Source organism: Rhinolophus hipposideros (genome assembly GCF_964194185.1).
Source record: "Rhinolophus hipposideros genome assembly, chromosome: 3".
Taxonomy (NCBI): domain Eukaryota; kingdom Metazoa; phylum Chordata; class Mammalia; order Chiroptera; family Rhinolophidae; genus Rhinolophus; species Rhinolophus hipposideros.
Genome location: NC_138049.1, coordinates 107,283,153 through 107,307,231, shown reverse-complemented (window position 1 = coordinate 107,307,231; position 24,079 = coordinate 107,283,153). Strand labels below are relative to the sequence as shown.

The 24,079-nt window shown below is 44.3% G+C and overlaps 1 protein-coding gene and 1 pseudogene across 2 annotated transcripts in view; both read right to left on the bottom strand.

Moving 5' to 3' along the window:
• LOC308494786 (high mobility group protein B1-like) overlaps positions 1–12,853 on the bottom strand; it is a 38,932-nt pseudogene extending 26,079 nt beyond the window's left edge. Inside the window, exons 1-2 of the transcript in view lie at positions 12,827–12,853; positions 7,570–8,185 (exon numbers count right to left, since the gene is read on the bottom strand). The product of the transcript in view is annotated as a high mobility group protein B1-like (transcript). The remainder of the gene's footprint in view (positions 1–7,569; positions 8,186–12,826) is intronic.
• Positions 12,854–17,903: 5,050 nt separating this feature from the next.
• LOC308495774 (patr class I histocompatibility antigen, A-126 alpha chain-like) lies at positions 17,904–21,579 on the bottom strand. The gene is made up of 8 exons (XM_081044161.1): positions 21,283–21,579; positions 20,726–21,010; positions 20,240–20,515; positions 19,269–19,544; positions 19,038–19,151; positions 18,562–18,594; positions 18,372–18,419; positions 17,904–18,213 (listed from the first exon to the last, which is right to left on the bottom strand). Exons 1-8 carry the CDS (start codon positions 21,344–21,346, stop codon positions 18,209–18,211), a joined length of 1,101 nt encoding a protein of 366 aa, XP_080900287.1. The 5' UTR covers positions 21,347–21,579; the 3' UTR covers positions 17,904–18,208.
• Positions 21,580–24,079: the final 2,500 nt, after the last annotated feature.

Below are 24,079 nucleotides of genomic sequence, written 5' to 3'. Positions count from 1 at the left end.
GAATAATATATCCAGCAAAGATCTTTTTTAGATATGAGGAGGAATAAAGACCTTTCCAGACATCCAGAAGCTGAGGGAATTTTCTAATACATGACCTGCACTACAAGAAATACTAAAGGAGGCTATTAAACCACCATCAACAGGGACAACTTGTGGCAACCAAAACATAAAAAGGGAAAGAGTAAAGGCCTGAACTGGAATATGGGAATAGAGACAGTAAGTGTGCTGAAGAAACTGGAATACTCTAAATATCAAACTTTCTTTTACATAAACTTAAGGGTAAACACTCAAAAACCATTCTGAACTGAAATATATACTGTAATAAAAGAAGAAACAGAGGGAAACGTCATAGAATACCACCACACAGAAATAATAGACAACAACAAAACGGCAAAGAAACAATGGAGACACAGCCTTACCAGAAAACTAAAGATAGAATGACAGGAAATCCTCACATACCAATAATCACCCTAAATGTAAATGGACTGAACTCACCAATAAAGAGACACAGAGTAGCAGATTGGATCAAAAAACTAAACCCAACCATATGCTGTCTACAAGAGACACATCTCAGCTACAAGGACAAGCATAGACTCAAAGTGAAAGGGTGGAAATTGACACTCCAAGCAAATGGTACCCAGAGAAAATCAGGTGTAGCCATAATGATTTCCGATGAAACAGACTTCAGGGTGAAACAGATAACAAGAGACAAAGATGGACATTTCATAATGGTAAAGGGGACTATACAACAAGAAGACATAACAGTCATCAATATTTATGCCCCCAATCAGGGAGCACCAAAATATACCCAGCAACCGCTAACAGAACTAAAGGGAGAAATTGATCAAAACACAATTATACTAGGGGACTTAAATACATCATTGACAGCTATGGATAGATCATCCAAACAGAAGATAAATAACGAAATAGCAGCCCTAAATGACACATTAGATGAAATGGACATAATTGACATATATAGAGCGCTTCATCCTAAAACATCAGACTATACATTCTTTTCAAGTGTACATGGAACATTCTCAAGGATAGACCATATATTGGGACATAAAATCAGACTCAGCAAATTTAAGAAGATTAAAATCATACCAAGCATATTCTCTGATCACAAGGCTTTGAAATTGGATATCAACTGCAAAAAGAAAGCAGGAAAAAACACAAATACATGGAGATTACACAACATACTTTTAAAGAACGACTGGGTCAAAGAAGAAATTAGAGGAGAGATCAAAAGGTACATAGAAACAAATGACAATGAAAATACATCCTACCAAAATTTTTGGGATGCCGCGAAAGCAGTTTTAAGAGGGAAGTTTATATCATTACAGGCCTATCTCAAGAAACAAGAAAAAATCCCAAATAAATAACCTCAAGTTACACCTTAAAGAACTAGAAAAAGAAGAACAAGCGAAACCCTAGGTCAGCAGTAGAAAGGAGATAACAAAAATCAGAGCAGAACTAAATGAAATAGAGAACAAAAAGACAATAGAAAAAATCAATGTGACAAAGAGCTGGTTCTTTGAAAAGATTAACAAAATTGACAAACCCTTGGCTAGACTCACTAAGATAAAAGGAGAGAAGACACTAATTAACAAAATCAGAAATGAAAAAGGGGAAGTTATCACAGACACCACAGAAATACAAAGGATTATCCAAGAATACTATGAAGGACTATATGCCACCAAATTCAATAACTTAGAAGAACTGGACAACTTCTTAGCAACATATAGCCTTCCAAGGCTGAATCATGAAGAACTGGTAAATCTAAACAGGCTGATCACCAGTAACGAAATTGAATCAGTCATCCAAAACCTTCCCAAAATCAAAAGTCCTGGACCAGATGGCTTCACTAGTGAATTCTACCAAACCTTCAAACAGGATCTAATACCAATCCTGCTCAAACTCTTCCAAAACATTGAAGAAGAGTCAGTACACCCTAACTCATTTTATGAGGCCAACATTACCCTGATACCAAAACCTGGTAAGGACAACACAAAAAAAGAGAACTACAGACCAATATCTCTGATGAATATAGATGCTAAAATCCTAAACAATATTCTAGCAAATCGAATACAACAATGCATTAAAAAGATTATTCATCACGACCATGTGGGGTTCATCCCGGGGGCACAAGGATGGTTCAACATTTGCAAATACATCAATGTGATACATCACATAAACAAAATAAAGGACAAAAATCATATGATTCTACCAATTGATGCAGAAAAAGCATTTGATAAGATACAACATCCATTTATGATTAAAACACTTAATAAAATTTGTATAGAATGAAAATACCTCAACATAATAAAGGCCATATACGACAAGCCCTCAGCTAATCTCATAATTAATGGTGAAAAGCCAAAGACCTTTGCTCTACGTTCAGGAACACGACAAGGTTGTCCCCTATCACCTCTGCTTTTCAACATAGTGTTGGAAGTCCTTGCCAGAGCAATCAGGCAAGAGAAAGAAATAAAAGGCATCCAAATTGGGAATGAAGAAGTTAAATTGTCACTCTTTTCAGATGACATGATGCTATATATAGAAAACCCTAAAGACTCCACCAAAAAGCTATTGGAAACAATCAATGAATACAGTAAAGTTGCTGGCTACAAAATCAACGTACAAAAGTCCATTGCTTTCCTATATACTAACAATGAAATCTCAGAAAAAGAAATAGAAAAAACAATTTCTTTTGCAATTGCAGCAAAAAGAATAAAATACCTAGGAATAAACTTAACCAAGGATGTGAAGGATTTATATGCTGATAACTATAAGACATTTTTGAAAGAAATTGAAGAAGACACAAAGAAATGGAAAGACATTCCGTGCTCATGGATTGGAAGAATCAACATAGTTAAAATGGCCATATTACCCAAAGCAATATACAGATTTAATGCAATCCCCATTAAAATCCCAATGGCATTTTTTAAAGAAATAGAACAAAAAATCATTAGATTTTTTGGAACCACAAAAGACCCTGAATAGCCACAGCAATATTAAAAAAAAAAAGAACAATACTGGAGATATCACACTCCCTGATTTTTGCTTGTACTACAGGGCTACAATAATCAAAACATCTTGGTATTGGCGCAAAAACAGACACATAGACCAATGGAATAGAATTGAGAACCCAGAAATAAAACCATATAAATATGGACAGATAATTTTTGACAAAGAAGCTAAAAACATACAATGGAGGAAAGACAGCCTCTTTAATAAATGATGCTGGCAGAATTGGATAGCTACGTGCAAAAGAATGAAACTGGACTGCTATCTCTCACCAGGTACCAAAATTAATTCAAAATGGATCAAAGACTTAAGCATAAGACCTGACACAATAAAGTGCATTGAAGAAAACATAGGTACTACACTTATGGACCTTGGGTTCAAAGAGCATTTTATGAATTTGACTCCAAAGGCAATGGAAGTAAAAACTAAAATAAACGAATGGGAGTATATGAAACTGAAAAGCTTCTGCACAGCAAAAGAAACCATCGACAAAATAATGAGGCAACCAACTGAATGGGAGAAGATTTTTGCAAACACTGCCTTTGATAAGGGTCTAATATGCAAAATATACAAGGAAAACATGAAACTCAACAACAAAAAAACAAACAACGGAATTGAAAAATGGACAGAGGACCTGAAGAGACATTTCTCCAAAGAGGATATACGAATGGCAAATAGACATATGAAAAAATGCTCAACATCGCTAATCATCAGAGAAATGCAAATGAAAACCACAATGAGATATCACCTCACCCCAATCAGAATGGCTTTCATCAACAAGACAAATAGTAACAAGTGTTGGAGAGGCTGTGGAGAAAAAGGAACCCTCATACACTGTTGGTGGGAATGCAGACTGGTGCAGCCGTTATGGAAGGCAGTGTGGAGGTCCTCAAGAAATTACGAATAGAATTACCATATGACCCAGCAATCGCTCTCCTGGGTATCTACCCAAAACATCTGAAAACATCTCTCTATAAAGACACGTGTACTCCAATACTCATTGCAGCTTTGTTTACGGTGGCCAAGACATGGAAACAACCAAAATGTCCTTCGATAGATGAATGGATAAAGAAGTTGTGGTATATATACACAATGGAATATTATTCAGCGTTAAGGAAAGATGATATAGGATCATTTGTGACAACATGGATGGATCTTGAGAGTATAATGCTAAGTGAAATAAGTCAGACAGAAAAAGCAGAGAACCCTATGATTTCACTGATATGTAGTATATAAACCAAAAACAACAAAGGAACAAGACAAACAAATGAGAAAGAAAAACTCATAGACACAGACAATAATTTAGTGGTTACCAGAGGGTAAGGGGGTGTGTGGTGGGTGATGAGGGTAAGGCGGATCAAATATATGGTGATGGAAGGAGAATTGACTCTGGGTGGTGAACACACTGTGGGATTTTTAGATGATGTAATACAGAATTGTACACCTGAAATCTATGTAAATTTACTAACAATTGTCACCCCAATAAATTTAATAAAAAAAAAAAAGAGGAAGAAAGATGCCGGCATGGACAGTTGCTGGGGTAGACAACTGCACCTAACTTCAGGTTAACTTTTTCTTATATAGGAAAGGATAGGTACATTTCCTTACAGCAGAAGATGCGATGTATAGACTGAGGTCATTTGATTGACTAATGTTGGTTATATAACTAGTTTCTTTCTGCACATGCTCTTACCCAGAATGCATACAGAAAAACTCATGGGCTGGCAAGCCTTAATGTTCATTTTATTTTAATTTTATTATAATGAGGCTAAAGTGTGAGGAACCAGTTAATACCATTTGGGTCTATCTCCTCTTTTGAGGAGTGTTTGGACATTTTTTATTTATTTTTACAGGATGAGCCTGGGAAGTCCCCCTCAGATTCACTTTTATTAACCCTTGGCCTCTTCAATCCCCTAGATTAGTCTATTACTCACCTGGCACTCTATACATAGTTGTGGCAACATTATTGACTATATTCCCCATGCTGTACTTTACATCCTCCTGATGATTTTTTAACTACCAATTTGTATTTCTTAACCCCCTCCAACACCCCACCCCTCTGGCAACATCAATTTGTTCTCTGTACCTATGAGTCTCTTCCTGTTTCGCTTGTTTGCTTTGTTCTTTAGATTCCACACGTAAGTAAAATCATATGGTATTTGTCTTTCTCAGTCCGACTTATTTCGCTTAGCATAATACCCTCTATGTCCACCCATGTTGTCACAAATGTAAGATTTCATTCTTTTTAATGGCCAAGTAACATTCCATTGTATATAAATACCACTTCTCCTATACCAGTTGTCTACAGATAGGTACTTAGGTTGCTTCTATACATTGGCTATTGTAAATAGTGCTGCAGTGAACATAGGGGTGTGCATGTATTGTTTTCCAAGTACAGGTCTTTTACCTCCTTGTTTAATTTATTCCTAGGTATTTTACATTTTTTGGTGTAATTGTAAATTGGATTGCTTTCTTAATTTCTCTTTCTGATAGTTCATTATTGGTGTGTAAAAATGCAATCAATTTCTGCATATTAACTTTCTATCCTGCTACATACTGAATTCATTTATCAGTTCTAATAGGTTTTTGGTGAAATCTTTTGGGTTTTCTATACATAGTATCACGTCATCTGCAAATAATGACAGTTTTACTTCTTGCTTTTTAATTTGAAAAACTTTCATTTCTTTTTCTTGTCCAATTGCTATGGCCAGGGCTTCCAACACTATGTTGAATAAAAATGGGGAAAGTGGGCATCTTTGTCTTTCTCCTGATATAAGGAAAATGCTTTTAATTTTTCCCCATTGTGTATGATGTTAGCATTTGCCACATATGGCCTTTGTTATGTTGTGATATGTTTCCTCTATTTCTACTTTGTTGAGAGTCTTTTTTTATATACTAACTGGATGCTGTCATTGCTTTTTCTGCATCTATTGATATGATCATATGATTTTTATCTTTCGTTTTAATTGTGTGATGTATCACATTAATTCATTAATTGATTTGTAGATATTCAACCAAACTTGCGTCCCAGGAACAGATCCCACTTGATCGTGATGTATGATGATTTTACTGTATTGATGAATTCAGTTTGCTAATATTTTGTTGAGGATTTATATGTCTATGTTCATTGTGAATATTGGTGTATAATGTTTTTGTTTGTAATGTCTTTGTTCAGTTTTGTAATCAGGGTAATGGTGTCCTTGTAAAATGAGCTTGGGAGCTTTCCCTTCTCTTGAATTTTTTGGAATAGTGTGAGAAGAAATGATGTTAATTCTTCTTTGAAGTTTGGTAAAATTCACCTGTGAAGCCATCTGGTCCAGGATTTTTGTTTGTTGGGAGTCTTTTTATTACTGATTTGATTTTGTCAGTAGTAATCAGTCGTTTTGTATTTTGTTTCTTCTTGATTTAGTCTTGAAAGATTGTATGTTTCTAGAAATTTGTCCATCTCTTCCAGATTGCCCAGTCTGCTCCCATATAATTGTTCATAGTTTTTTCTTATAATCCTTTGTATTTCTGTGGTGTCAATTGTCACTTCTCCTCTTTCATTTCTGATTTTATTTTTTGGGTCCTCTCTCTTTTCTTCTTGATGCTTCCAGTTAAAAGTTTATCAGCTTTGTATATCTTTTCAAAGAAAAGCTCTCATTAATCTTTTGTTCATTTTTTAGACTTTATTTCATTTATTTCTGCTCTGATCTTTATTACTTTTTCCCTTTGGGCTTTGTTTGCTTTTCTTTTTCAATTTTTTTAAGTGTAAGATTAGATTGTTTGAGATTTTTCTTCTTGCTTTTTTTTTTTCCCCTTCCTCTGCTCCCAGCTCTGAGTCAAGCCGTTGTTCAATTCGCTCTAACCAGCTGAGCCATTCAGCCGCTGGCCACCCACCTCTCATGGCAGCACACAGCAGCATGTGAGAGAGGACGCCGGCAGCTGGAAACTCCCGGCAGCTCAGTTCCAGATCGAGCCATTGTTCTCATCTAGTTGCGGTGGGTGCAGCTCACTGGCCCATGTGGGAATCGAACAGAGGACCTCCGTGTTATGAGCACTGTGCTCTAACCACCTGAGCCACTCGGCTGCTCCCTTGTTGCTTTTTTTTTAATTAAAAAATTGTATTTACTTAGAAGCATTCAGAATGTCAGCAAAACAGCTGCATTTTTGTTTTCAATTACAGAGTGGTATTCAGTTAACAGAACAACATTTATTTTGTATAAGCTGCATCAGAGACCACTGAAGATGAAAAAACTACCATCCCCATTATAGCTAATTTGTGCTGTGCACCAACAAGGACCAGCTTTAAATTTCCAGCCAACTTACAGCCCCCCTACTCTACCAGACAAGGTCAGTGTCTATAGAAAACACCACCAGTCCAGGGCTCTCTAAAGACACATTCAGTAGTGTGTTAACAATACAGAAAAAAGACACTGTACAGTTTGAAAACAAATCTCACACAGCCTTATATTTCAATTTTTTTCTTTAAAAGGACTGAATTGTGTACTGGGGAGGGGGGGTAAATGTTTGTAGACAAGAAAAAACTGCGCTAGAACCAACTTATCATCATCCTCTTCTTCTTCGTCTTCCTCCTCCTCATCTTCCTCTTCGTCCTCCTCCTCTCCCATCTTTTTCTTGCTCTTTCCAGCCTTGACAACTCCCCCTTTGGCCACACCAGCCTGTCCTTTAGCTCAGTACGCAGCAATATCCTTTCTGTAGTTTTCCTTCCGCTTAGCAGCCTTCTTCTCACAAGGCTGCTTGTCGCCTGCAGCAGTGTTATTCCGCGTCTCTCTCAGCTTCCTTGCAGCATGACCAACGGACAGGCCGGGATATTCTCCTTTGATTTTGGGGAGATACTTAGAACGAAACAAAAAAAAGGTGACGGAGGCCTCTTGAGTGTATTGGGATCCTTGAACTTCTGTTTCGTTTCCCCTTTAGGAGGATATAAGTTTTCATTTCTCTTTCATAACGGGTCTTGTGCGCCTTTGCCACGTCTTCAAATGTTCCTTTTTCTTTAGCGGGCATGGTCTTCCACCTCTCTGAGCACTTCTTAGAAAACTCTGAGAAATTGACTGAAGCATCTGGGTGCTTCTTCTTGGCTTCTCCCGGCAAGTTTGCACAAAGGTGCACATGATGATGACATTTTGCCTCTTGGCTCTTTAGGATCATCTTTGCCCTGTTTAATTATTTTTCCTCAGCGAGCACAGAGCCACCCAGGCCTGTCCAACTCTCACTTGTTCTGGCTCTGTCTCTATGGAGCTCCGTGTACTGCAATGGCTGGGTATTTTTTTTTTTGTTTCTTGAGGTAGGCCTGCATTGCTGTGAATTTCTTTCTTAGGTCTGCTTTCGCTGTGTCCCATAGATTTTGGGTCACTGTGTTTTCATTTTCATTTGTCTCAAAGTATCTTTTGATTTCTGCCTTGATCTCATTGTTGACCCATTCATTATCTAGTAGTATGTTATTGAGCCTCCATGTATGTGTGTGTGTGTGTGTGTGTGTTTGTGTTATCATGTAATTGACTTCTTGTATCATACCAGTGTGGCCAGAGAACACACTTGATATGATTTCAATCTCCTTAAATTTATTGAGACTTGTTTTGTGGCCTAACATGTTGTCTACCTTGGAAAATGTTCCAGGTACTCTTGAAAAAAAATGTATATTCTGCTGCTTTGGGGTGAAATGCTCTAAGAAATATCAATTATGACATCTGTCCTAGTATATCATTCAAGGTCACTGTTTCCTTGTTGATGTACTTCTGGATGACCTATCCATTGTTGCTAATGGGGCATTAAAATCCCTGCTATGATTGTATTACTGTCTATCTCTTTATTTCAGTCAATATTTGCTTTGCATATTTAGGTCCTCCTATGTTCTGTGTGTAGATATTTATGAGAGTTATATCCTTATGTTGGATTGATTCCTTTATCATTATGAAATGTCCTTCTTTGTCTCTTATTACAGCCCTTGTTTTATAGTCCATTTTGTCTCATATAAGTATTGCTGTCACAGCCTTTTTTTCCTTTTCATTTTCATTTATATGAAAATCTTTATCCATCACTTTACTTACATTTCAGTCTGTGTATGTCTTTCACTCTGACATGGGTCTCTTGTAGACAGCATATGCATGGGTCTGTTTTTGAAATCCATTTAGGCACCCTATGTCTTTGATTGGATTGGAATGTGTAACCATTTACATTTAATGTAATTATCAGTAGGTATGTAGTAATTGGCATTTTATTGTTTTCTGGTTGTTTTTGCTGTACTTCTCTGTTCCTTTCTTATTCTCTTGCTCTCTTCTCTTGTATGTTGATTGATGATTGTCTATAGTTTTGAGTTTGGATTCCTTTGTCTGTATTTCTTATGTATCTCTTGTAGATTTTTGGTTTGTGGTTACCTCATGCTTCATATATACCAAGCTATGTTTATAGCAGTCTAATTTAAGTTGATGTTTGTTTAAGTTTGAACACTTCAAAAGTCACTACAATTTTTACTCACCCACTCTATATTTATTTTTGTCATAATTTTTAACTTATTTTTCTGTTTATGTGTATCCCTTAATTTATTGTAATTACACATGATCTTCCTACTTTTGCCTTTTAACCTTTGTACTTGCTTTATAGTTGGTTGAATCAGTGCTTTTAGTGAGTGTTTGCCTTTTTTCAGTGAGAAATTCTTATATTTTCTTATTTATATGTTTATCTTTTCTATTTAAAGAAGTTCCTTTAACATTTCTTGTAATATTGGTTTAGTAGTGATGAATTTTTGTAAATTTAACTTGTCTAGGAAATTTTATCTCCTTTTAGATTCTAAATGTTAGTGTTGCTGGGTAGAGTAATCTTGGTCATAGGTCCTTTCTTCTCATCAATATGAATATTTCATGACACTCCCTTCTGACCTGCTTCTGTTCAAAAATCAGCTGACAGTCTTATGGGAGGTCCCTTGAATGTAACTAACTGCTTTTCTCTCACTAGATTTAAGATTCTCTCTTGGTTTTTAACCTTTGGCATTTAAATCATGATGTGTCTCATTGTGGGCCTCTTTGGGTTCATCTTGTTTGGGACTGTCTGCACTACCTGGGCTTGTATGTCTATTTCCTTTGCCAGGTTAGGGAAGTTTTCAGTCATTATTTCTTTCAATGGAGTCTCAATTTATTGCTTAGTCTTTCTTCTTCTTCTGGTACACTTAAGATGTTAAGGTTTCTATGCTTGATGTTGTACCAGAGGTCCCTTAAACTATACTGTCTATTCTTACTTACTTATTTATTTATTTTTTAAATTTACTTATTGGGGTGACAATTGTTAATGAAATTACATAATTTCAGGTGTACAATTCTGTATTACATCATCTATAAATCCCATTGTGTGTTCACCACCCAGAGTCAGTTCTCCTTCCATCACCATATACTTGATCCCCCTTACCCTTACATATATATATATTTATTGCTTTTCTGACTATTTTCCACTACCTTGTCTTCCAGATCACTGATTTGATCCTCTGCTTCATCTAGTCTACTGTTGATTCCCTCTAATGTATTCTTCATTTCAGTTATTGCATTCTTCATTTCTGACTGATTCTTTTATATGTTTTCTCTATATATTTTTATATTTCCTATGTCTTTGTGGAAGTTCTCACTCAGTTCTTCTATTCTTCCCACTCAAGTTCACTGAGCATTTTTGTAACCAGTGTTTTTAACTCTGCATCCAGTAAATTGCTTGTCTCTGTTTTGTTTAGTTATTTTTCTGGAGTTTTGTCCTGTTCTTTTATTTAGGACACATTTCCCCCCTCATTTTGCTTGACTCCTTTAGTTGTGTTTGTTTCTATGTATTAGGTAGATCTGCTACTTCGCCCATTCTTGGTAGAGTGGTCCTTATGCAGTAGGTGTCCTGTGGGACCCAATAGCACAGTCTCCCTGGTCACCTTATCTGTGTGCTCCAGTGTTGTCCCTTGTGTGGATTGTGTTTGCCCTCCTGTTGCAGTATAACCTTGATTGCTGTTGGCATGTCAGTGGGTGGGCGTTACACTCAGGCTGACTGGCTATAAGAAATGTCCACGACTACAGTGGACAAGGTGTTTTACATGGGCTGACCCTCTGAAGCACAATTTGTTTTAGTGGGATCAAGTGCCTGCTGAGTTTGACCTTTGGGTGTGTAATTTGCAGAGCTGGTTGGGTATGGTCTGAAGCCATACACTGGGTGTGTTGGTCTTGCAGACTCTTGGGAGGGTCTCTGGGGCAGGACAGGTTAGCCACCACTTGTGCCCTGCTTGGGGCCATGTGATAGGAGCTACAAAGTGATCTGTGATTGGTTGCCACTTGTACTAGGCTTAGAGTTGTTTGGGAGGGGCTATGCTGTGAATTAAGGCTGGCTGCCACTACTACCAGGCTTGGGACTCTTTGGTGGACACCATGGTGTGAGCTGAGGCCAGCCATCAATTGTGCTGGACTTGTGGCCACTTAGTTGAAACTATGTTCTGAGCCAATGCTGACCGCAGCTTGTGCCAGGCTTAGGGCCATCTGATAAGAGTTAAAATGCAATTTGCTACACGTTACCACTTGTTCTGGGCTTGACACCACTTAGCAAGAGGTACAGAGCACAGTGAGGCCAATCAGTGCTTGTTTGGAGTTTGCGGACCTTTGAGAAATTTTAGAAAAGTCCGTAGCACGTGAGCCAAGGCAGGTCACCTGTGTGGAAAAGTTGCTAGAAGAGGTTCAGCCCCGCACAAAACTTGAGTGGGGTGGGTTCTCAAGGAATCACCAGGCCTGGTGTTAGCCAGGTTAATAGAGATCCTCAATTTGGAGCCCCCTTGCACCAGCTGGCAGCGTGGCCAGATGTTATGGGGATTCCTGTTCCTGGCATTGATGCCCTGGGATGTGGAACCCAGTGTGGAGCTGGTACCCCTCACTCCTCAGGGGGTCCTCCACAGCCAAGACATCCCTCCTGATTCTTAATTGCCACAGCATGAATGTGGGACCTGCCTGTTCTGTCTCAGCCTCTCCTACCAGCTTCTTTTTTATTTCCTTAGTTATAGGACTTCTGTTCAGCTAGTCTTCAGGTGGCTACCAATGATGGTTGTGCTATTAATATAATTTAGATGTAATTTTTATATGGTCATTAGAGGAGGTGAGCATAGAGTTTACTTACTCTGACATCTTGACTGGAATTCTATAGCTGCTCCTTGGCTTAATGACTTTTCTAAACTATTTTTGTAAAGACTGTACTTTGTCATGTGTGGCCATTACAATCTCTATTCCATTAGCTCAGTGGTCAGCTAGCGATTGTACAGAGGTTTCCTTCAACAATAGGAGTCAAAAAAATAAATAATATATTCTCTCAGACGTGGCAAATTGGCTCCAAGTTGGGGCACTTCTTCAGTGCTTAACCAGGCTGTTTTCAATTCCTCCTTAGCCTTCCTTTCATGCTTATACACAGAGCGTAAAGATCATCTCTTGTCTCTTTTGAGCATGCATGTAGCATCTATGTGGTCTTGTAGATTCCTCAGTATATGTGGGAGCTTTGCAAACCTTTATTCCCCCATATATCTCCTTCTACAACCTCTACTTTCCTAAGCTTTTTAGTCTGACTGCTGATTGTGCCATTTATTATCTCTTCTCCCAGGCAGCCATGACTAGTATATGCCTTTAAAAGCTATCAAGAAGCAATGTTCTGGAGACCATTCCAGCTCTAATAAGTTCCCAAGGGGGTGAAACAAAGAAAGTTCTTACTTAATCCTTGAGGAACCATCAGACATGTCAAAGGACACAACCACAATTCTTTGAGACCATAGTCCATATTTCCTTCTCTTGCATCAGGAAGCTACAGCAGGAATGTGGGCCACAATCCCCATGGCTACATCAGAGCTGGTGGGAGGGGGTAGAAGGTTTGCCAATGGGTAAGTGAAAATGCCACAATGCTTTCTCACGAAAATTTAGAAGTTTGTTCTTCATTAAGAATTCCCCTAGTTGTTGTAATTTATTAGATTCCAGAGTTTAGGGAAGATTGATTTTGATAGTTTTGTCTAAGTTAATAGTTTCCTTACTGGAGGGATAGGTTTTGGGAGTTTCAGTGAAGTCACTGCAATTGTCCCATAAAGAGATTTAAATAGTAAAAAAAAAAAAAAAATCTTTCATATTTGCCCATGTAGTTCCCATTTCTGGTACTCTTTTTACATATTTCCAACAGTATCATTTTCTTTTCACCTGAAGACTTAAACACTTACTTACTTATAATGCTGGTCTTCTGGTTAGGAATTTTTTCACCCTTTGAATATTGGAAATGCCTTAATTTTAGAAAAATATTTTTGTCGAGAATAAAATTCTAGAACAGGAGACATTGCACCAGTCTGGACGCTGAGTCACGTTTCTTCAGACCAAGGAACGGACTTCCAGCCCACAATGTTCCACGAGGGCAGAGAGACCTCCTCTGCGGAGTAATAGTTTGGTAGAGAACTGTATGGACAACGGAAATGTTGGCTGTCTAAAATGGGGTGGGGGGGACAGGCACGAAGGGCTGGCTGACACCCCTTAATGCGTGTGTGCTCACACCCCACTTGAGGGGCTACGGGAGTGTCCCCACTGCATGGTTTTCTCTTTTTCCTGGTGGATCTGAGTAGAGCTTGGGGAGGATGCTGGTATGATTACAATCCTTCCCAAGTGGAGGGACGGTGGTGTGACTATATGTCACCTCAACTTTCTTCCCACCTGGTGCACTAGTCTCTGGACAGGGCTGCCACCACAAGTGCCAGAAACAGGACTAACTGCTGAGCACGACACTAACTATATTGTCACACCTGTCAGGATCCCCAGGGGCTGACAGTGACCACAGCTGTACGGCCTGTGCTCAGTGAGCCCACTCATCTTGCACTGTGACCGTCCCCTGTGGATGGAGTGGACAGAGGGAACGCACGTGCTAGACAGGTATCGCTGCCTGCTGTCTAGAGCAGCACAGTCCCCGAAGCTAACGTCCCTTCCAAAGGTGGAAACGTTTGGTATCAATGGAGAGAATGGGGAATAGTAGCTGCAGGTAAAGGAATGAGTAAACGGGTTATGTACTGAGGGGAATCGAGTATTACATTAGCACTCAAAGGAGGTGTGAGCAAGAGATGAGACTGTCTCCAGCTCAGTTATAGCAATGCCTGAAAGGGTGAAGCCATGTACAGCTGAGACCACTTCTGCTTCTGGAATCTGACAAGATGAATGGAACCTGCAAACCCGAGTGGCCTCAGCCTGGGAGACATTTTCATACAATAGGACGATGCACTGGACTAATTGTTAATAGCTGAGTGGGACTCCCGTGATATGCCAGGATCTTTTAACTTTTATGATTGTTTTCCCATAAGGGATCTGTGGGCAAAGACCGGGGTGTAGCCTGAGCTCTAATAAGAAATATTTGTTCTTTGTCCCTGCTTCCTGGCACAGAGCTCCCAAATCCTCGTAATCTCCTTAGTGACCAGAGTGTCTTTGGGATGCTCATGAGGTGACTCTTGGCTGAGGGGTCCTGGACAGATTCAGGATGGGGATGGTCACCAGAAAGACCAAGCTGTGATTAGCGGGTGGGAACTTCAGCCTCATCCAACCTCTGGGGAGGGGCTGGAGATTGAGTTCAATCACCCATAGCGAATTTTTTAATTGTACTTACCTAGTGAAACTGCCATAAAACCCCTTAACAATGGGGTTCAGAGAGCTTCTGAATTGGTGAACACATCACATGCTAGTTAGGGGGTGGGGGTCCTGCATGCACGAACCCCATGGTGACAGAGGCTCCTGTGCTAGTGACCCTTCCAGACCTCGCCCTGCGGACCTCTTCATCTGGCTGCTCACTTGTGTCCTTTATAACCAACTGTAACAGTAAGCTTAGCATTTTCCTGAGTTCTATGAGGCCTGACAATTAAGTTCATGAACTTGTTGCAACAATGTTGCTAACCTTTTTTGATATCAGAGGGATTATTCATTATGCATTTGTACCAACTGGACAAGCAGTTAACCAAGTTTACTATTTGGAAGTGCTCAAAAGGCTGCGTGACAAAGTTATACAGCATGAACTTTTCCCCAACAAATCATGGCTCTTGCATCACAACAATGCACCAGCTCACATGGCACTGTCTGTGAGGGAGTTTTTAGCCAGTAAACAAATAACTATTGGAACACCCTCCCTACTCACGGGATCTGGTCCCCAATGACTTGTTTCTTTACCTGAAGATAAAGGAAATATTGAAAGGAAGACATTTTGATGACATTCAGGACATCAAGTGTAATATGACGACAGCTCTGATGGCCATTTGAGAAAAAAAGAGTTCCAAAATAGCTTTGACGGGTGGGCTAGACACTGGCGTCAGTGCATAGCTTCCCAAGGAAAGTACTTCAAGGTGACCATAGTGGTATCCAGCAATGAGGTATGTAGCACTTTTCCTAGGATGAGTTCACGATCTTTGTCAGATCTCATGTAACAAGCCCTGCCGGTGAGGCTGACGCACAGCCCTGTGGGAATCCTGGTCACGGTCTTGCTACTGAAAGTGTGATCTGAAGACCAGCAGCGGCACCAACCTCGTTATAAATCCAGTCTCTGCTCTGCTCCAGACATTCTGAGTCTTAACAAGATGTCCAGGTGATTCCTGTGCCCAGGGAAGTTTGGGACTCGCTGGTCTACGTGTCTTATCGACGTGGGGCCAGAACTGTGCCATCTACTGGGGTATATGATCTGATCAGGTCACAGCATAGGGGTCCAGGGTTCAGTCATATTCCTTTCTCTTCTGCAGCCATCACTCCCTTAATGACCTCATCTGTGCTCAAGGCTTTAAATATCATTTATATATGTGACACCTCCCAAGTCTTTTTTTCCAGCCCAGACATTTACTCTAATCTCTAGATTCATCTGTCCAACTGCCAGTCCGATGATCTCACTTGTATTCTAACAGACATCTCATCTCCAGCATCTCTTAAAATCAATGTCTATGATGACCCCACCCCTCAGATATGCTCCTTCCAGAGCCTTCCCCATCTCTGCTGACAGCACCTCCATCTTTCTACTTGTATCCTCTGAGATTCTGGGTGTCCCTGACTCTCATACGCCAGACTGACCCATTAGGAAATGCTGTAATGTCCCCCTTCAGGACGTACCCAGATCCCCACTCCCACTGTTCCCACCGCTCACTCCCAGTGGCAGCATGTCCAGGCCCGAACCCTGCACATTCCTCCAGCTCCCCACGGCCTCCCTACCCCAAGTCTGTTCCCAGCACCGCAGCCCAGCCGTCCTCTGAAAGGAGGCCACACCATGTCCCCTTCTGCTCCTAACTCTCCTGTACCCCCCGCCCCTCAGAGCACAGCTCACCACCCTCCACCACCCTCCCGGCCACGTGGCCTGGCCGCACCTGTCTCTTCTCATCACTCTCTGCTGCAGCCACACCGGCCTCCCCGCTCTTCCCAGAACCCAGACACACTCCTGCCCCAGGGCATTCCCACTGCAGGTTCCCTGCCTGGAAAGAACGTGCCCAGACGTGCTCGTGGGTAATTCCTCGTGTCCTTCACATCTTCCCTCAAGATCAGCTTCCCTGTAAGGCCCACTGACCACCCCAATCTAAACAGCCATCTTCCCTGGTCCCACACCCCACACCGTGGATCCCCTTCCCCACTGCATTTTCCCAGAACACTTATCTCCTTCTAACATACACACCTTCCTCGTTTACTGTGCTTATAGGATGCAGTCTGTCTCTTCTCACTGGAACAGAATCTCCCCACGGAAAGCCATTTTTCTGACTTACTTCAGTGTTGTTTCCCAGAGGCAGACACTGTCACACATCTGGCACAGGGCCAATGACAGTGAATGATCAGTGACAGCGCCTCCTGTTCTAGAGACAGTGTCTTTACTAATGTAGCCTCGGATCAAATGCTGTTTTGTGGCAGCTACAACACAAAGTCCCCTCACCCTGGCATCAGGGCCACCTCCCCTTTTCTCACAGGTGCTGTTCTCCCCTCTCCCACCTTATTTCTCCCACACCTGCCCTCCTGCTCACCACAGCACAGTTATATTTCCCTCTTCAGGAAACAGTGAGCCCTAACTTATGGGTCCTATTTTCCAACCAAATACAAATCTAAAGTAGACTCTGCTTCATAAACCCCTGAGTTTGGACTGGAGCCAGCACTGGAGCTCAGGGCAGGGAGAGAGGGTGGCGAGCAGAGCAGAATTCCAGCAGGAATTTATCTAAGATGAGAAATTATGGGATCCCTCCTCTGCTCATTCCAGAATCTGGTTCCTCTGATAGTTTGGGAAAAGATGGAAAGAACCATCAAACCCTAGAAAGAGGTAAGAGCAGGATGAGTCTGAAAATTCATCTCTCAATCCACAGACTCCTGTGTGCAGGGTCCCTCTGGTCTTGTGGGGACAGTGACAGGAAAAACACCTCCTGCTGCTGACAGACAGGGGACACCCAGAGGAGAACAAGACCAGGACTCGTAACAAGAACAAACACAGTCATATTTCTCTATAGAAACAATAAATAAACACCCAGAAAAGGGGCCGAGGGCCATGCCAGGCCTGAGCCTTGGTGACCGGGCCACATGAGTCCTCACTGACAAGACCAGACCTGGGTGATGTTAGAGTCCCTGAGATCACAGGTCCTGGTGGGACAAGATTCTACTGAAGGGACGAGGACAAAAGGGCAGAGAGGTGACCCCATGAGGAGTGACCACGTCAGAGCCCACGATGCACTGAGCCCCGACTGGGATCAGGCCGCGTCCACGCTCAGTCCTCACAGCCTCTTCTGTCTCCACCTGCAACAGACTCAGCACAGCAAACACATGGATTCTGGAAGGTTCTCAGGTCTTCCATTTATTTCCTCTCAAACTTTACGATCTTCTCCTTCAATTAACCCAACAAACCTTCATAGCAAGAACTGAAACAATAGATTCATATCCAGATTTTTATTTCCATAGGAAGCAGGAAGTTGCCACTCAGTGTAATATGAAGTAAAGGTGGGGATGGAAACAGCCTCTGCTGGAACAGGACAATAGGTAGGGAAGAGACTTGGTCAGTTTGAGAGGGGGCGTGGTGGGCAGGGGGCGGGCAGTCTCCCACCTCCTCACATGATGCGAGAGGAACGCAGATACACTCAGATACCCTTTGCAGAAAGAGAGCTCAGAGGTTCCTGTGGCACAAAGTGGGGTCATGAACAAATCTCGCATCACTCAGTCCCCACAAGGCAGCTGTCTCACGCTGTAGAAGAAAATAATCATGAACAAATTCAGGTTAGTGGCTATAAATGGTGACATTCTCAAAAGAGCACCACATGCTCAAACTGTCCCAAAGAACCCCCAGCACCCAGTCCTGTCCCCTCTGCCCCCCCTCCCACTTCAGACCCTTCAGGGTCTCACCTCTACAAGCTGTGAGGGACACATCAGAGCCCTGGGTACTGTCACTGCCTGGGGGAGAACAAAACAGGATGTGGTCAGAGCCCACAGCAGATGTGGCTAAAGGAGGAATTATGGGGGTGGGTGAGCTCCCCCAAGGGCTTCCATCTACACTATTCCAAGGGTCTCAGGGATCACCCTCCTCCATACTCACCTGCAGCCTGAGTGTAGCTCCCTCCTTTTCCACCTGTGGGAAGAAATCATCACGTGAGAAGCCAGGAAGGAGGCAGGACCATGAGGTCCTAAAGGAACCCCCTTGTCCTGGACCCCAGAGAAGTTTCCAGAACTGTGACTACAGACCCTTGGCAGGATCAGGAAACCTGAGGAAAGTACATGTGTGGGGACTGGACCAACCACCCTCCTGGAGGTCTGTCCTCAGCAGGGACCCTCTGCTCTGACCTGTGACTATTGAGAATCAGGTCCCCATCACCAGAATCATCCAGGTGATATATTTGTCCTTCATTTTCACACGTGCATTAATAAAGAGTAAATGTTAGCAAATAGGGCCCTAGACTGGGAAAGCACACGTGTGTGGATGGTCCTTCCCACTAACGAGGCAGGACACACGTCCACCTGGGGCTTGAAACCCCCCAGTGGGACAAGACACCTCAGTCCCTGCCCCTTCCCTACCTGAGCGCTTCCTGCTCCACAGCACAGCTCCAGTGACCGCAGCTCCAAGGAGGACCAGCCCAGCAATGACGCCCACCACCATGCCAGGGGGGATGGCTGCCCGAGGAGACGGCTCTGGAAGGGAAGGGCAGGTGAGGGCCCTGACCCCCAGGCCTCAGCCCCGACCTGACGTCCTCCAGAGGCCCCTGCTTTCCCTGAGAAGAGGCCCTGTGCCCACGGCCCCCTCCGTACCCCATCTCAGGGTCAGGGGCTCGGGCAGCCCCTCGTGCTGCACATGGCACGTGTATCTCTGCTCCTCTCCAGAAGGCACCCCCACGGCTGCCCACTTCTGGAAGGTCCCGTCCCCCGCAGGCCTGGTCTCCACGAGCTCCGTGTCCTGGGTCAGGTCCTCCCCATCGCGCTGCCAGGTCACGGTGATCTCCGCAGGGTAGAAGCCCAGCGCCCAGCACCTCAGGGTGACGTCACGGTCAGAGGTGCGGTGGTGGGTCACGTGTGCCTTTGGGGGGTCTGAGGAGAAGGGTCAGAATATTCAGGACCTTTGCACCCCTCAGGGGACACTCCAGCAGTGGTCACGTGACCATCCTGAGTCCGGTCAGGACACCTGGGGTGGGGGAAGGGAGCACAAAACCCAGACACCAGGCTGGACACAGGCATCCGGGATAATCTCCATTCTTTAGAAAGTTCTAGAATCAGGTTGGGAGAGTCCAGTCAGAGACAAGTCTCTGAAAGGGAGAAAAGGGGTTCCCGGTCCTGAGCTGGGTGGAGGCCACGTGACCCAGAAAAGCCGGGGTCAGAGCTCAGTCACACTGTGTGCCGGCAGCGAACACGGCCTGAGAGAGAAGGTCCCCGGGTTCCCAGGGCAGCGGCCAGGGTCCCAGGGAACCGCTGATCGGTTATTTCTGAGATGGTCCCCCCTCCATCCTGCGAGACCGCGCCCCTAACCATCCCTGAGAGAAGGGCCCCGGGTTCCCAGGGCAGCGGCCAGGGTCCCAGGGAACCGCTGATCAATTATTTCCGAGATGGTCCCCCCTCCATCCTGAGAGACCGCGCCCCTAAGTGTCCCTGAGAGAAGGGGCCCCTGGGTCGCTCTCTGGTACCGGATCTGAACACCCGGGCGGCCTCCATCCCCCGGGGTCGGGGAGGGGGTCCGGGTGTGGGTCCCATTTCCTCCCCTCCCCGCAGGAGCCCCGCGCCCCGCTCACCTGCGCGCAGCAGCGTCTCCTTCCCCTTCTCCAGGTATTTGCCGAGCCAGTCCACGCACCCGCTCTTAACGAAGCCCCTCAGTAATTCTGCCACTTGTGCCACTTCAAGTGTCTTCTTGGAGATCTGAGCCGCCGTGTCCACCGCGGTCCAGGAGCGCAGGTCCTCGTTCAGGGCGAGGTAGTCGGCGCCGTCGTAGGCTTCCTGAACGTACCCGCGGAGGAGGCGGCCGTCCGGCCCGACGTCGCAGCCGTACATCATCTGGAGGGTGTGAGACCCTGACCCCGCCCCGCGTCAGCTCCGACCTTTAACCCCGCCCCGCCCACTGCGAACTGAAGATGAAACCCGGTCAAAGGCCCCGCGGATCTTCCCGGGTGGAGGGGCCGGGCGGGTCCCGCAGCTTCGGGGTGAAGCCGGGACCCGGAGACTCGGGGGGACCCCGGCCCGTCCGTGGGGGTGGGGATCGTGACCCGGGCCGCGTTGCTCACCGGCCTCGCTCTGGTTGTAGTAGCCGCGCAGGATGTTCAGGTTCACTTGGTAAGTCTGTGAGTTGCTCTTGCAGACCTGCGTGTTCCGGTCCCAGAACCCTGGCAGCGCCTGCTCCACCCACGGCCCCTCCATCCACGCCGCCCGCGGCTCCATCCTCCTATTCGCGGCGTCGCTGTCAAACCGCACGAACTGCGTGTCGTCCACGTAGCCGACACAGACAAAGCGGGGCTCCCCGCGGCCGGGCCGGGACCAGGTGGTGGCGAAATATCTCAGGGAGTGGGAGCCTGGGGACGGAGGAGGGGGTTAAGACCCAGGGGACAGCCCTCCCGGCGCGGGTCCCAGGTCCGAGGGCGATGGGCCGGGACTTAGCAGGAGCCTAGTGGGCGACAGGAGTGGGCGGGGCACGGGGCGGGTCAGGGCGGGGCGGGGCCGGGGGTCTGGGGTCTGGACACGGCGGTGGGGACACATCCTCCCCGGGTCCCGCGCCCCCACCGGGCGGTCCCCTCGCTTCCCCCCCCCCCCCGCGGAGGCCGTTCCCTCCCGACCCCGCACTCACCCGCCCGGGTCCCCGTCAGGCCCAGGGCCCCCGAGAGCAGCAGGAGGAGGGTTCCGGGGCCCATGACGCGCCTCCTCGGGGTCTGGGGACAATCTGCGTGCGGGCGGGTCCGTGGAGACTATAGACGGAAAGGCGGTGACACTGATTGGCTTCTCTAGAACCGGACACGCAATGGGAGTGACAAATGGGGCCGCGTCCTGAGTTTCCAGACCCGAGGACCTGACACAGGTGTGAGAAGAAGTGAAACCGCGAGGAGGTGAGGAATCCCCAACACTGAGCTTCCCCGCCCCAGACTCCACCCTCAGGGGACCTGGGACTCTGCCCTGACCCCTCCTCCTGCTCTGAGCTCTGTGTCACGCTGTCACCCTGAGTCCTGACCCGGGGGCTGTCTGAGGAACCAGGGCTCAGCCTCTTTCCCTCCTCTTCTCTTCCCGGAATCCCTCTCCCTGAAATGGACGCCCTGCCTCCCACCCTGTGTGTCTCCCCCGGACTCTCCTGGAAGAAGACACCCCCAGGGAACTTGATGCCCCAGAGTGAGCTCGCCCTGGGAATAGAGGAAGGACAGGGCTTTTCTCTTTAATCCTGGAGAAATTGTGCCTGAAAACACCAGCTAGAGATTCTCATAGACACCAGCCTCCTTGTTGTTTATTAACTACAGTGGGGAACACCTTGGAAACCCCTGATCACCAGGAAGCTAATCTGTAAAATCTTGATTTGTCCCCCTTGGTGCAGAAATGTGTGTAAACAGCACTGCAGTCGGACTCTCAAAGCTCCTAAGTCTCACTTTCCCAGCCAGTACACCTGTGACTCCGGATGTTTCTACTGTAAAATGATCTTCGTTCCACAGCCCTGAGTTGTCTGTTGGGTCCCCACCTCCTCAATACAAAGAAGCAGTGGAAGCAGTTTGTTACTGTGTATTTCAACCAGGACCAGTGTACAACCTCAAAGCTGCAAGTGTTGAGTGCAGTTAAAATGTTCTTGTATCACCTATTTTTATGAATAATTCACATCTAAACTGTGTATATTTTATTGGGACACATTATTATTTTTAAACTGATTAGCATAAGGAGAGATTAGTGTTTGGGCAGCTCCACAGAACACCCCGCTGGGCCCTAGATAATTTACTAAAGATCCATAACACAGCGTATTTCAACCTGAGAGTTCCACTGCTTTAGAACTCTTCACCTCTTCAACTCTTCTGAGACTCAGCATTGCGTAGGGGAGTTACCCCCTTGTGTGAGGGTGTCCTTCATTTTACTGCTGCAGTCTTACATTTTATGATGACACCACACTTTCTCTGTTTTCCTATTGATGCATAAGTGGTTATCCCAGTTGCTGTAAACATGAGTGTGCTTGTCTCCTGGGCACACAGCAAGGAATTCCCCGGAGAGGACGGTCAGGAGGGATGGCTGGGTACAGGGGTGTGAGCTCTAACCACAGTAGATAAGATAGTGTGCATTTGATTTCTGAAGTGTTTGTGTCAATTTAAACTTTCACCAGGAGTGTGTAAGGCTTCATGTTGCTGAAGTGTCTGTTCTGAAAATAAACCACACTCAGCTTAAGGAGAGGAATTAAGAGCTGGAGGTCATTTCCTTGGTTGCAGAATCACCCAGGCATTTTCTTTTCTGACAATTAATTACTTCCTCTTTTTTTCATTTATTCCATTTACTTGGCATTATACTTTTAACATATACACCCAGATAATGCTTCCTTTTAGCATAACCACGTAGTATTATTTTATATTTGAGGTATATGACAATGAGAATGAAGGAAGGAGGGAAGGAAAGAAGGAAGAAAGAGAGGTGAAAAGACGAAAGAAAATAAAAGAGAGAACAGGCAGAGAGAAATTAGAAACAGCGAGTGCAGATAACATTTTCAAAGTGCAAGGAAATAGGAATGGAGAATAATAAAAACTTAAGAGAGCTTTATTAGTTACCTGTTATTGTGCAACAAACTACCCCAAAATTTAATGGTTTAAAACAATAAACATCTGTTACCTCTAAGGGATAATACAAAGACAAGCAAAATGGAACAGATGCTGGTGAGAGAAGCTGGGTGAAGAGAAGGATTTTACAAGACGGGATAAGTAATAGGTTGTTGGTGTAGAATAGAATAGTACCAGAACTGCCTCCTCAAGGGTTAAGAAGCCCTTTTCTGAACAGCCCCTAGACCAGAATAACCTAGTCATTAATCATAAACACCACGCATTGCAAGGTCAGGATGTTCTGTTGAGAAAAGGCTTATCTTGCAGCAAGAATGTAAGCAAGGACACAGGACCAAAAGTCTTGTAAATATCTTGCCTGCATGGAAAATTACTGAGAGCCTTAAAATGTTATGCTATTTCTCTAAAAAGGACATACAGAAGGCAAGAAGACATATGAAGAAATGCTCAACCTCACTAACCATCAGAGAAATGCAAATAAAAACCACAATGAGATACCACCTCACTCCAGTCAAAATGGCTATTATCAATAAATCAACAAACAACAAATGCTGGCGCAGATGTGGAGAAAAGGGAACGCTAGTGCACTGTTGGTGGGACTGCAGATTAGTGCAGCCACTATGGAAAACAGTATGGAGGTATCTCAGGAATCTGAAAATGGAACTACCCTATGATCCAGTAATTCCACTCCTAGGCATCTACCCGGAGAAATCCAAAACTCCAATTCAAAAATCTGTATGCACTCCTATGTTTATTGCAGCACTTTACACAATAGCCAAGATATGGAAACAACCGAAATGCCCATCGGTAGATGACTGGATTAAGAAGCTGTGGTACATTTATACAATGGAGTAT